The sequence below is a fragment of the Lepidochelys olivacea genome, assembly GCF_965140295.1.
Source record: "Lepidochelys olivacea isolate rLepOli2 genome assembly, chromosome: 21".
In the NCBI taxonomy this organism is placed as follows: Eukaryota; Metazoa; Chordata; order Testudines; family Cheloniidae; genus Lepidochelys; species Lepidochelys olivacea.
Window position 1 is genome coordinate 11,064,602 of NC_140431.1, and position 13,592 is coordinate 11,078,193.

The 13,592-nt window shown below is 52.6% G+C and overlaps 1 protein-coding gene across 2 annotated transcripts in view; it reads left to right on the top strand.

Annotated features, from left to right (window-relative positions):
* The window catches only part of SCUBE3 (signal peptide, CUB domain and EGF like domain containing 3), a 97,479-nt gene that overhangs the window by 13,112 nt on the left and 70,775 nt on the right, over positions 1-13,592 (top strand). For both annotated transcript variants that reach the window (XM_084611198.1, XM_084611197.1), the window contains exons 2-3: positions 5,107-5,229; positions 9,010-9,135. In XM_084611198.1, the coding sequence (XP_084467324.1) occupies positions 5,107-5,229; positions 9,010-9,135 (249 nt within the window). The remainder of the gene's footprint in view (positions 1-5,106; positions 5,230-9,009; positions 9,136-13,592) is intronic.

Consider the following 13,592-nt stretch of genomic DNA (forward strand, 5'->3'; position numbering starts at 1 on the left):
CAGGCCACTTTTACTTAGGTGTTTAAATGTGGATTGGGGAGCCTCTGTTTAGCCTCCTCGGTTTGTATATTTTGGCCAAAGGTCTTTTGTTCTCTGTATAGCGCCAGTGGGCTCCTGGTCCGTGACTAGTGCTCAGAAGGAGGAGAGAAAGGTGATCTTGTGCTCTGAAGCATCAGACTTGGAGTAACGAGATCTGGGTGCCTGTGAAATCGATTCCCTGTGCACCTTTTGGGCCAATCATTTCCAGCACTTTCAAGCACGCACAGCGGCCACTGCAGGCCAGTGGAACCCCAAGTGCTCAGCACTTCTGAAAAGCCTTTGGGTCTGTGCCTCAGTTTCCTCATCTGTAAACTGATGCTTCCCTACTTCTGCAAGGCACAATCGGTTAGTGTCTGAAAAGTGCGGTGAAGATGGCAGCCGTGCCTAAGTGCTGAGTCTTGCTATTCTTAGCATCCCTTTCAATGCGATGAAAAAGGTTACACAGAGTTGAATATTCCTTTGAAAGTCTAATTGCAGCTGGACGCGATGCCAAATGGTGAGTTATGGTAATTCCAGCGCTTCCTCCTGCACTGAATGGCCCTTTGAGTGAAAAGTGTTTTAGCTGCAGACCTGTGAATCCTCCCCTTCTCCCTTGTAGCCGGCACCACGCAGGTCCCCAACTCTGTGGTACCGGCTGAGAGAGTGTTTGCAACCCGTGCCAGGGGCGGTTTGCTGGGGCACAAGACACCCTTGTCTGTATTAAGGGGCATCTCTGGCCTTTGCATAAGACTCCGGCGTCCCGTGTCTCCCCAGGGGCCGCATGTCAGGTCTGCGGATTGGTGTGGGCAGCAGCAAGAGTGTTGAAGCGGAAGGAAAAGGTTAGGGGGACTCTGCGTGTCCTGCAGCGACCATTAGCCTTTAACTTGGGATCCCTTCACCACAGCCTGAGCCACGGGTTCCTGGCCCTGTATACCTGAGGGGTTGGAGCCATTCCCGTTCAGTGGCGAGCGCTCTGAGCCCTTAGTCTCCTTTAGGAAATGTGGTCGTGGAGTTCTCTGTGTGATCCTGTGTGGAAATCTCAGCTCTGTTCCCGAGAGCCGGGAAATAGGACTCCGGGAGGGATGAACTTTACACTTCTGTGGGCTTTTGCAGGTTTTTCCATCTTGTTTTTATTTGCAGGCGTTTTTAATTTTAAAAGTGGTGCCTGCGTATTGTTGGGTGCGTGCGCCCTTGGGGGCAGGGTGAGGTGAGGAGGGGGGGCATATATTTCCACAATGAAATGCATGGCCCTGCTTGGGAGGAAATGACCTTCCCCCTTGCTCCGGTAGAACTGAAAGGAACTTTGGGCCAGATCCCGAACTCAGCTACGTTTGTGTAAATCAGGAGTAATTACATTGAAATCAGTGGCATTACCCTGGAGTTACACCAGTATCACTGAAAACAGAATCTGACACTCATTTCCTTCCCTTCCATGTGTATCTAAGACCCCTGTGTCCTAAGAGTTCCCTGCAGTGGAGTCCATGTGAGTTCTAAGCTACAGCATTGTCCTTGGCTCGGTAGAAGCCCTTTCATCCTCACCTGTTGTTTGAGGGTCTGCGACGGTGGCTGCCCTCTTGGCTGAGCCTGCTGGAAATACACCGTTTCATAGGAACAAGGGGTTGGGAATCCCAGGAAGGGGGAAGGGTTGGACTAGCAAGGGCTCCCCTTTCCAGAAGTGTAAGCAATAGGGATGGGCAGCAGGGCAGGGACCAGGGTGAAAAGGCAATGAGAGGAAGGATGCAGGGAGTTGGGGCTGGGGACAGCCTTGATCCCAGCTTCAGAAAGGAAGGGAGGTGACCAGAAAGCGTCCCTGAGGAAGCTGGGCAGTTTTCATCACACACAGGCTCTTTATTGCAGCAGATTGGTGAAGTGCGTGTGGCAGCAGTTGCGGGGGACAGGGACGGACAACGGGGAGCAGAGGGTAGGTCTGCAGCCGGGGAAGTCTCACAACCGACAGCTTTAACAGAGGGGACCGGCGCCTTCCTTGTGCCCAGCCAGTGCAAGCTATCAGCCGGGCCAAATGTGCTCAGATGAGTCATGCCTCAGAATGTGGCTGTCTCCATGTTGCTGAGTTATGAGGTAACCGCTCGGGTCTGACAGGGGTTGCTACTAGCCGGGAAAGCTTTGGCACAAAGAATCCGATTTCTCTCCTCTGTGCTGACGGGAGAGTGCTCTCCTGTCGGTGTGATTACTCCGCCTCCGCGAGAGAGCATCTCCCGTTGATACAGCACCGGTACGGACAGGGCTCAGATCGCTGTAACTTTTGATACTCACAGTGGTGACATCAAAATGTTGTTTCGTGCTCTTTTCCACCCTGTCTGGATGTGCCATGTGCCTCTTCTGACGACAGAAAGTTGGATCCGATTTCCCCACCCCGTGCTGTAAATCTTCTGTTGTCTCCAATCTGTTGGGTGAGGTTCTAATAGGTGATTAATGACCCGGGGGTTGCAGTGGTGGCTCCCGGCCATGATTAATGTCAGATAACAACAAATCTGAACGTATTGTGTAAATATTTATACAGTATACATGCATGTGCCCACTCTGCCTTGCAAATGGAAACCTCCCAATAACAGCTCCTGTGATCTCCCTGCAAGTGTGAGAATAAGAGGCAGAGTGAGAGAGTAACTGGGGTTTTCTCCTGCTCAGTGTGGGACTCCCTCCTTGGGATAACTTCCATTGGTCACGTTCACGCTTCGAGTGGTGGCTTCCCCCACTTGGAAGTCTGCCCAGCAGCCCTTTAGATCTCCTGAGAGCAAAGATCTACTAGGCCAGCGGAATAGTCTCCCAAGAGAAGACTGCATGCCGCTTCCCTGCCATTCGGCTTTCCAAGCGAGACTGCGGGATCTGTGGCTTTCAATCTCCTTCCACTGAGATTAGCCGCTTGGGAAGGACCAAATAGTCACGACCCCCAGGCTGAGAGCCTGTGTATTGCAGGGAACCGTCCTGCTGTGGGTCAAGATCTATTTTATTAGCTCCCTTTCCTATGTCTTAGGCAGCTGTAGTGTCTGAGCCTCACAAGTATAAATGGACCTACCCAGGCAACACCCTTCCTATGATCCCCATGGTACAGATGAGGCACAGAGGGGTCAAGTGACTTGCGCATGGCCACAAAGGGAGTCTGTAGCAGAGCCAGGAATCGAACAGAGCTCTCCTGAGCCTCAGTCCCATGCCTCAGCCCAGTCAGCCCACCATTCCTCGAGCTCATGCGAAGCCATCTGTACAATACCCGGCAGTGGAGAAAGAGATGCAGCTATTGACTCGCTCTTCTTTTAGGGATTGTATCGTCATCACAACCCATTATTCTGTTCACCAGCACAGCTTCTGTGCCCTTTGCTCTTGTGCGAACCGGGGGTGCAAGCCAGCCTGGGGAGGAAGCAAAAGCAGAACAAGACCCCACAACAGCTCATCAGCCTGCTTGCAGTTTTGGGGGTGGGGCCTATACCTGTCAACCAGCTGGCTGGGGCTGAAAAGTCAACCCGTCAAGCTAATCACCCCCTCGGTAGTGGAAATGGCAGCCCTCTAGCTGAACGAATGAGACATGCTAGACATGCTAGTCCTACATGCTGCGGCGCGTGAAGACTCGGTTATTCACTTACGTCTACACTGTCGTAAAACACCCTCGCAGCGTCCCGAGCCTGGGCGCCAGCCCGAGCCCGAACGTCTACACTGCAGGTTTACAGCCCCGCAGCCACTGACATGGGCCAGCCACAGGTGTTTAATTGCAGTGTAGACATAGGGACCACATAGTGAAAAGCCAGAAGGGAACCAGGTGAATAGCCTATTACTCATAAACTGCAGTCCGGGGCTGTCTGTGTATAAATGGCCACTGTCATTAAAACCTCCAATAACTCTGCCTCCTGCTGTGTTAAACCTTTGCAGCCAGCAGACTGCGTCCTCCTGGAGCCGGGGTGTGCGGGGTGGTATGGAAGCCAGGCCTTTCCCTCCATCTCCTACTTGGTGTTTCTCCCCTGCCATCGCTAAATCGCCTGCTGGCGGAGCTGCTGCTGCTTCTGAATTGCAGCAGGGCTGGTGGGCACCTACTAGACAGTGAGCGAAAAATGGGGGACATGGGGAGAGGAAGGCCGTGTGAAGCGGATGGATGGAGAGAAAGGGAGGGAAGAAGAGAGTGAGGTTAAGCAGGGGGAGCTGGGAATGGGGACCAGGTTGGTGGGAGAAGGAGGTAGAAAGGGGGGAGGCTGGGGGGGCAGAAGATGGGGGAGAGGAGACCTGGGTTGAGAGAGGAGGAGGAAGATTTGTTTGACATCCTCTCCCCCTGGCTCTCCACTCTGGAACAAGGAGTCAGGAGGATGGGCCACGGGTTAAGTCACAGACTGGGATACAGGAGACCTAGGTTCCGTTCTTGGTTCAGCCACAGTCCGACCTTGGGCCAGTCACTGAGTCGCTCCGTGCCTCATCTGTGCAGTGGGGATCATAGCCCTGCCCGGCCTCACGCGGAAGGTCTGAGGATAAACTCCATTGCTGAAAGGGGGGCCGGATGGAGACCTAGGCAGAGTGGAATGTCTCCTGCGGGGCTGAGAACCCGCTTCTGCAGACATGGGGAGTTTAGTCACTAGTCATTGTGGGGGCTTGGTGCTCTCTGGCTGTGCCGGGGAGAAGGCTGGCCGGGGAATTTTACAAGAGCCAAGAAGGGAGCGGCGCTCTCTGACTGTGTGGGGATTCCCGCACCAAGCCCAAACGCTCATGGTTGAACTTGTTTGTACTGATCCTGATCCGGCTCCTGGTGAAGTCACCGGGAGTCTTTCCATTGATGTGAGCGCCGGCTGCGTGAGGCCTGTCCTTGGCAGCCTCAGCAGAGGCCAAGGGCTGGAGGAGGCCTGGAGACTGATGGCTTGGCCCTAGCTGAGGCCCTTTGATTGGGCATGGTCAGTGCACGTGGCGAGTCTGCCCTGCTGCTGCCCGTGCTGCACTTGCTCTGTGGCTACACCGCAAATTTCAGTCTCTCACGCTGATCTTCCACCCGCAGAGCAGCAGCAGCCAGGCGCAGTATTGACAGTCGGGGTGTTTTCAGCGCATCTCCAGGCAGTGCAGAGATTTATGATGTCGCTTCCTCCCTTCCTCCTCCCACAGATGTCGACGAATGCGTTGAGGGGACCGACAACTGCCACATTGACGCCCTCTGCCAGAACACCCCCAAATCCTACAAGTGCATCTGCAAGTCCGGATACTCCGGAGACGGGAAACATTGCAAAGGTAAGGAGCATGGGTTGGTCCAGCTGGGTGAAAAACCAACCCATGCTGTGACTGTGTTCTTAAAGAGTCAACAGGTGGAAGTTTTGTGAGTGCTGTGCTGGCTGGAGTGAAGGTCGATAGGTGGCTCTTTAAAGCCAGAGCGCTTTCTGCTACTGCTGCAGTCAGTTGTGCACCTTTATGGTCCTTTCCTGCCCAAATCCGGAGTTCGCCTGCTATTTTGGTAAATCCGTGGCACGTTAATGCTGTGGCTGCTGCTGTGGAGGGGTGACATTGAATCCAAAGTGGCTCTGTTTATACCACTGTGGCCTTGACTACTCTGACCCAAATGAGAAGCTGCAGTGAAGCTCTACTGTAGGATTGGATGACCGTGCTAAAAACAGTCCTGTCTACACTACTACAGCTGCCCTGTTACTACCAGCTGTGCAATGGGGGAATTAAAGGTCCCGTTTTTGCCTGCACAGGGGCAGCTTCTGGGCCAGGAGGAAGCTGGGTCTTATTTTTAATTGAAGGGTGGAATTTGGCTCTGAATCGAGAATTTGTTAAAACCAAAGCCGGGATGGCCAACCTCCCTCCCCCGCACCACCACCACACTTTTAGGAAAAGACAGATTCCCGCGATTGTATCTATTTAAATTCAAGTAGGATCCACTGGATTTTGTTTTAAACTAATCAGCCTTTTCCTGCTGTGTTTGCAACCCAAACCCTGCAGCCTTGTGCTAGGGCATGAGACCCTGAAAGCATGAAAAGGACTAGAACACAGGAGCGAAATTGACTGCCCATTTGGTGCTCTGTCCAGCCCTGCTCAGTCCAGTACCCTCACTTCTGTGACCCCTGTGTAAGGTCCATTCCAAAATGATTTCACTGAAATGAAGAGCAACAGTAAAATGGTTGCGCTGGAATTTTAATAGTCCTAGCTTTTTGCATGATTTGAAATCACACCCTGGGATCGGAATAGACTGGACACAAGTAGCTGATGGATTCATAGAATCATGGGACTGGCAGGGACCTCGAGAGGTCATCTAGTGAAGTCCCTTGCACTCATAGCAGGACTAAGTATTGTCTAGACCATCCCTGACAGGTGTTTGTCTGCATACAATCTAAGCTCAGAGATACCTCACTGTGGAAAAGAGTGCATTAATAATCATCTTCAGCAATTTCAGGAAATCCAGTTAGGACTACTTCTTGTGCCAGAGACTCCATGAAGTCCGCTAGAGATTTCACTATTGCTGTTGATTCTACATGGCGCAGATGCTAAGATACTGTGATGATTGGCAGCGGGGGAAAAGCTAGAGGTAGATATTCTCTGCTCTGAGCAATTCCTGCCTCAGAACTCTATAACTGATTACACAGAAGAGATTCAAGTTTGATCTCTGTACCTTCCCTTCCCACCTTTTTCATCTCTCTAGGTTGTTGGCACCATCCATCTTCTATGCCCCAGCCAGGGACACCTTGTGGAAAGCTAATGTAAAGATCTTGAGGAACTTTCTGCAGTCATTCCTAGCCTAAGTTCTGGGACCTCCAGAGGGGTCTGTAGGGTAGATACGTGGTCAATAGCCAAACGTAGCTCAATACAAGATGCTGTGTAAAGTGTTATGTCTGAGCATTACAGTGGCTCCTTGGGCCCCATAGTGCTAGGGGCTGTACCTATACATCACAAGAGACAGTCCTTGCCCCCAGCAACTTATGATCTAAATGTAGAAGAATGGAACTATTATTATTCCCATTTTTCAGTTGGGCAATGGAGGAACAAAAAGATGAAGTGAGTTGCCCAAGCTCACACATGGGGAGTCTCTGGCAGAACCAGGCACTGAACCCAGATCTCTGGAGTCTGAGTCCAGTGTTTTAGCCACAAAACCATCTCTTCTAAAAAGTTGAGGGTTCCCACCCAATCACACCGCTCTTTTAGCTGTTGTAATTGCATTTGTGGTGCAAAGCAGCCACCATCTGCAGAGATATTAGCCCCAGTGCAGTCCATGGCTGGAAACAAGACTGATAGTGGGGAACCATTGTACAAGGTTGGTTTCCTGCACTCTGATTACATTGCCTTCCATAACGCTTTCCTCCTGAGCACGACACCCATTCCTTTAAGCACCAGAACCAACTCTCACCCATCTCTGGAGTATCTCAGCTTCCACTGACATGGTGAATGGTGGAGAAACAAACAAAGAGATTAAAGAGACGACAGCCAGTCAGCTGAGGTCCAAAATCTGGTTTTGTTGTGAGAGGAGGAAGGCATTCCTATACAGCTTAATAGGAAGCGAAACATTGCTGTGAAGTTCAACAAAAGAAAAGAAAATGAGAACCAATTTTTAAAAATGCAAATGACCCCCTATATTGCCACCGCCCCACACACAGCAGCTTCAGACTGAGGGCGAGAATTTAACAAGAGCCAGGAAGGGATTGGATATTTACACGGATACCAAGCATATCCAGACTTACTGTAATTAATGACGACAAAAATTTGGAAGGGATATTAAGCCTCATGCTTCAGGGCTTATGCTGACTTCTAACTCTTAAAGACCAGAATGAGATCTGTGAGGTTCTTACAACTTTCTTTGGATGAGTTGGTTGTGGCCACGGTCAGAGATGGGATACTGGGCTGAATGGACCTTGGATCTGATCCAGCGTGGCCGTTCCTGTTGTTCCAGCCTTTGTACAGAAGCACAAACCAAGAGAATGAAAAACAGGCTTTAAACAGGGGCCAGGCTAGACTTGCTGTCACAGCTGAGAGAGAAGCAGAAAACACAAACTGCACCAACAGTGGAAGGTTAAACTGGATTTAATAATCCAAGGTGGTTTCGGTGATGATTCAAGTAATGACTTGTGGTTTTTCAATTGTACGTGGGTATATCCGGAGTTGTTTTATGTACAGTGCAACTCCATGGAAGATACGACTGTAAGTTGGCAAAGAGGTCAGCAATTTTATCTGCACAGCGTTACTTTAAACGTATCCGGTTCTTTACTAGACTAGCTTGCTCAGTGACCCATCCTGCCCTCTGTCCCATGGGCCCTACTGTCCCACAGCGAGAGTCCTGCTAAGGAGGTGGGGGGAAGAGAGCTCCCCATGCAGGATGTTTGCATCCCGTGCGGAGCTCCATGGGAGCATCCTCTTTCCCCATGCACGCATTCACCAGCTGCTCCCCGGTGCGTTAGCAGCAGGGGCTGCTGCAGGATCGGCTACTCCTCTGCAAACACCCCCTGTGTCAAGCCCAGCTATCCTGATTTGGTGCAGAATGGGGGTGGATTTTTCCCTTGGAGCCCACCACAAATGTCACGCTGTCTTTGCATGGCTTGTTCGGGTCGTGAGCCGAAGGCTTCCTTAGGACTGCGACCGTATCTGACATTTGAATGCGTGATCCCTGTTTTGCATCCCGTGCCTGCTGACTTTTGGCAGAGGCTGATAACAGGCCTGTGGTTATGGTGCTTTGCTCCTGTGGAGCTGCTTTTGGCTGGTCTCAGTGGAGATGGCATGCCCATCTTTCCTGCCGTACTGTTGCTGTCATGTGATAGGGAAGCTCCGGAGTAACTGGGGCAAGCAGCACCAAAATGCAAGTGGGTGGCACTAGCCCACACTGGGATGTGTGATGTTAGGGGACGTGCATGTCGCCCTGACCACAGCCAGTGTGGTGACCAAGAGCATCACATGTGTAATGAGTTAGCAAGTCTCAGTGAACCCCCATCCCGCTTAGGAAGCATGTAGCTGATCTGAGGTACAGCAATGGGCCTGGGGAGGGGATTCAGGTCTCTCACTGCTCTCTGGGGTTCTCTCTCCTCTCGGCAGACGTCGATGAGTGCGAGCGAGACGATAATGCTGGCTGCGTCCACGACTGTGTCAACATCCCGGGGAATTACCGCTGCACCTGCTATGACGGCTTCCGCCTGGCGCATGATGGCCACAACTGCCTGGGTAAGGATTTGGCAAGCTGCTCGGTGCGGGCGGGGATGGGGCCAGGTGTTTCCCACGAGTCTGAAGCCAGGGAATCTGCCCTGGCTGCAGAACTGTGCTCCGGATCTCAGTGCGCACCTTAATCATAGGATTAATCATAGAAATACAGGGCTGGAAGGGCCCTTGAGAATTCGTCTAGTCCACCCCTCCACCCCCCGGTCCTGAGGCAGGACCAAGTACCCCCACGCGCCACTGGCTGAGTCCTCAGCAGGGATTGACCCCACAGCTTCTGGATCTAAAAGTATGAGCCTGAGCTGAAGGACCAGCTCTAATGGCTTGAAGGCAGTAGCAGTCTTATAAAACCCTTATAGGTAGTCTAACCACTGTGGGATGCACATAAAGCTGGGCTGTGTTAATAGGGGTTACATTTCAAAACAGGGTGTTTCGAGCTTTCACAGTTGCAGAGAAAATGTGACCCCAGTGTAGTTGATAGGTGGGTGTTTTCCTGAGTCGGCAGGCAGCCTGAAAAAGCCTGCAAGAGGGATGGCTTGTTCCTTTCATCTCATTGGGGTGTTAACCCTGAATCCTGATTCTGGGCTTGAACCTGGGACATGTTGAGTGCTTCCTATGAGTTGCTGAGAACCTCCTGCTCCCATTGACATCAGTGAGGTAGGAGGGTGGTCAGCCCCTCAAGCAGCAGGCTCACAGTTCTCTGTTACATTGTGAGGCTGGGCACAGCAAATCAGTTCCTGTGGCTGAGAAGTCTCTGGTGGAGCAACCAGTCTCCGAGCCATTGCAATGTACCACCTCCCCCCTCAATGTCCTGCCTCACACGGGTGCAAGGAGGAGTGGCTCGGAGCTGCAGGGTGATCCATGTTCCCTCCTGCACCGCCAGACACGCAGTATGGCATTGCACAAATCCTCCAGCTGTGAGATTTTACTGCAGTGTTTATTGCTGCTGTGTCCCAGAGAGGAATGCAAGCTGCTCTAAGTGGCCAGTCCAGCTATCCGAGTTAAAGGGCCCCCCGCCCTTTCTCTAAGGTCAGGCAGACACTGCTGGGCTTCTTCACTAGAGGATTTATCATGGGAAGGATTTGTTGTTGTTGTCCTACATCTGTGTTTAAACAGACCCTTGCAGATCTCCATTCTCTGTCCCCTTTATCCTGATGGGAAACAAGCTTTGACTCTGGGCTGTGGAAGGATGAAGCAAGAGTTGATGTCTGGCTCAGAGCCTCTGCGCGCGTATTATTGATGAGACAGCTACAGCTATTTTGTGCGTGGACCTGCCATTTATCATGTGCAGCCAGTAGCACAAAGGGGCCCAACCTGGAAATACTGCAGTAGTTATGGAGAAATAACAATACATGGTGATTCTTCTCCTTGGATTGAGGATGATGTGCCTTCAAGGAGGCAGAGCTCTGTGTCTCCCCCTGGTGGCAGGAGCAGCGGTTGGACATGGCGGTGGTTATACTGACCAAAGAAGCTGAGTTTCCTTCCTGCAATCATCCCATCAGGCCAATGATTGCCAGGGGATATGCCGGCCCCATAGGCCTGATAAGTGGGGAAGCTGAATACCTGCAGGATACATGAGTCCCGTTTCCGCCCCCCCGCCCCACACACACATTGTAGTCTAAAGGGATGAGTGTGAATCCCAGTAAGTGAACCTGGACAGCTCCTGCCCCTCTGAGTCTACAATCTGTACTGAGCCCAAGTGGGCAACCCCCCACACTGGGGGTCAGTGGAACAATGTACTCCATGGTCCGTGGTGTAAATCCTGGCTGGCGGAGAACCTGCAGCGTGTCTGTGTCCCTGCTGTAGTTTTTGCCTCCCAAGAAGCATAATCGGGAGGGTACCAAGCTGGGTAATGACCATCTGAGACCTTCCCAGACCCTCTGTTTTCATCTGGAGCTCCCAGGTGTCTGGACCAGTGCTTTGCAAATGATCAGGACAATGGGGACTTGCACAGGGATGGGGGAAGCCTGGTGTCCTCAGTCGATGTCAGGAATGGGTATCTTGGAGGAAGCTGGGTCTCTCGGCTCTTCCTAGCCGAGCCAAGGTTCCTTCCTCCTGCAGAGCTGGGATCCTCAGTGGGTCTTTGTGCACCAGCAGGGTAGATGACTCTCGCTCAAGAGCTTGGTGTAAACTCAAAAGCAGTTGGTCCAGTAAAAGATATCACCTCACCCACCTCGCCTCACTAATACCCTGCAGCCAACACGGCCACAACACGGCAAAAAAGAGAAAGTGTCACTTTTCTGCAGTATGGATGGAATCCAACTGAGATGAAACAGAGCCCCCAGGATTGGGTCCGGACAATCCCTTGACGTCTCATTTTGCGCCTTCTGAAGAATCTTTTGAGCCCAGAAAACTGGCTTTGGAAATGTCCAGAGTCCCATTCCACTGCACAAGCTTCCCAGCTGGTGTGACGCCGGCAAGGCCCTGCACAAGGTCTCGTGGAATGAAACAAGGGAGGAGACTCCTTCAGTACGATAGCAACTGTGTGGCCCGTCCCCAGCCCGTGGCGAATTCAGAACCGAACTACCAGTTCGCTATTCCGGTGCTATCCTAAGATCCCCCTTCCAAGGCTCAGGGTCCCCTTGGTACCGCCAACATGCCGTGCAATCTGTCATGTAGTTGTACGAAGGGCTCCGTGCAGACAGTCTTCACGGCCAGCTCCAGCAGGCGAGCAGTACAAGTATCACAAGTTTTCCCCACTGAACTGGGAAACAGCATTCCTAGAAATCTTGCTTGTCGTCAGCAAGTCCTGGCAGGTCCATGGACACCACCAGCCAAGAACTGGGACTCCCAGCTGCCGGGGAGTCTCGCTGAGCCGCTCATACGGGGAGCAAATCCTGGAGCGACAGAGAGAGACGTTTTAAGCGGCGTCAGAATTTGGAAAGAACTAGAAAATGGAGAAGCAGGAGCCAACAGAATGGATGCGGGAGGGTGTGATGAGCTGCTATCCCCTCTCTCCAGCCGCATCCTGCCATGCCCCCTTCCCTTCCCAGCCTTACGCCTCCCTTGCTCACCCATTCAGCCTTGTCAGGCAGCATTACACGAGCTCCCCTGTGATCTGCTGCCCAGTTTCCCCCATCTTCTCTGCTCAGATCTGTCCTGGAACATTCTAGGAGCTTCTTTTGCTTTCCCATCTTCCCGCTGTGCCCTCTCCCCGGCTCAACCTGGCCTGTCAGTATTGCATTCAGTTACCCAGCTCGGTCATGCCTTCCCATCGTCCCCCATCGCCGGGCCCTGATCCCTTGCTCAGCCCTGCCCCGCCGCATTCTAGCAGCATCCCTGATTTCTCAACTGTGGTCTATCCTCAGCTCTGCGGCCTAGAATCCAGTGTGTTAGAAACCAACACAAAAATGTATGTTGGGGGCAGAGCATCTTTTTTTTTTTTTTTTTTTTTAACCAGTTTTTGTTGTGTCTGGATGCAGCAGTAAGAACGGCCGCAACAGCTGGGAACCTTCAGAGACTCATCAGAGTTCTTTAAACACTGACATATCATCAGTGAAATGCTGACTCCCGCCCACCGCCCCTGCCCTGGACCTCGTGCTGAAAGATCGTAATCTCCCAGTTACGTATTTCAGACATGTTATTCGGGAAAATTGCTGACAGGAGGGGTAGCCAGCCCCGGATCTCATCCCTGTGGTGGTATCTGTGAGCACGGAGCTCCCTGGGGGCTCCGAAATGGCAGCATCTAGTGATCAGTCCCTGCTTGGCCTGGGGTGGTTATTCCCCACGTAGGTGACAGTGGTGTCCTAAGGCTGTTCCTCATTCTGTGGCGGCACCCCAGGAGTGCGGATCTCCTCATGCCAGGAGAGAAGATCTGTGCTTCCCCGCTGCCCTGCCCCAGCCCTGGAATCCTCGGAGGGGCCATGGGGTCCAGCACAAAGGGGTCTGAGACGCAGGGACAGAGCGCGAGCCATCACGCAAGCAGAGGCTGCCTGCCATAGGGGCTCTCTGGGGTGGGTGGAGAGCAGGGCAGATGTCGCCCTGCACCAGGCTATGCAGCTACAAATAATGCTCATAGCCTCCTTCATCCTCATGTGGCTGCATGCCAGGCAAGCGCTAGCTGGGTTCGTCCTCAACCACCCCCTCTGCAAGGCTGGTTGCCTTTACAGGTGGAGAAACCGGGGCACAGGGGGCGGGGGGGTCACAGTGATGTGCATGGTCACACAAGCAGCCAGTGGCAGAGTTGGGGGTAGACTCCAGGAGATCAGCCAGCCAGCCAGCTCAGCCTCGGGGGGAGAGGGGAGCCCATCACACCGGGTCACCATGTGAGATGGTCTCTGTCTGGGAATAGCCTCCTGAATCCTGCTTCGGAGGCTGAGGAAGCTTGGTTGCTGTGTAGCGAGTGCTGAGTTGCAGGAGAGTAGCATGAGGAGTCAGGAGGGCGGCAAAGGAGCAGAAGTTCCCCACGTCAGCATGCACACACACCTGCACAGCCCTGGGTTTTGAGAGCTGCAGACCCCAGCTGC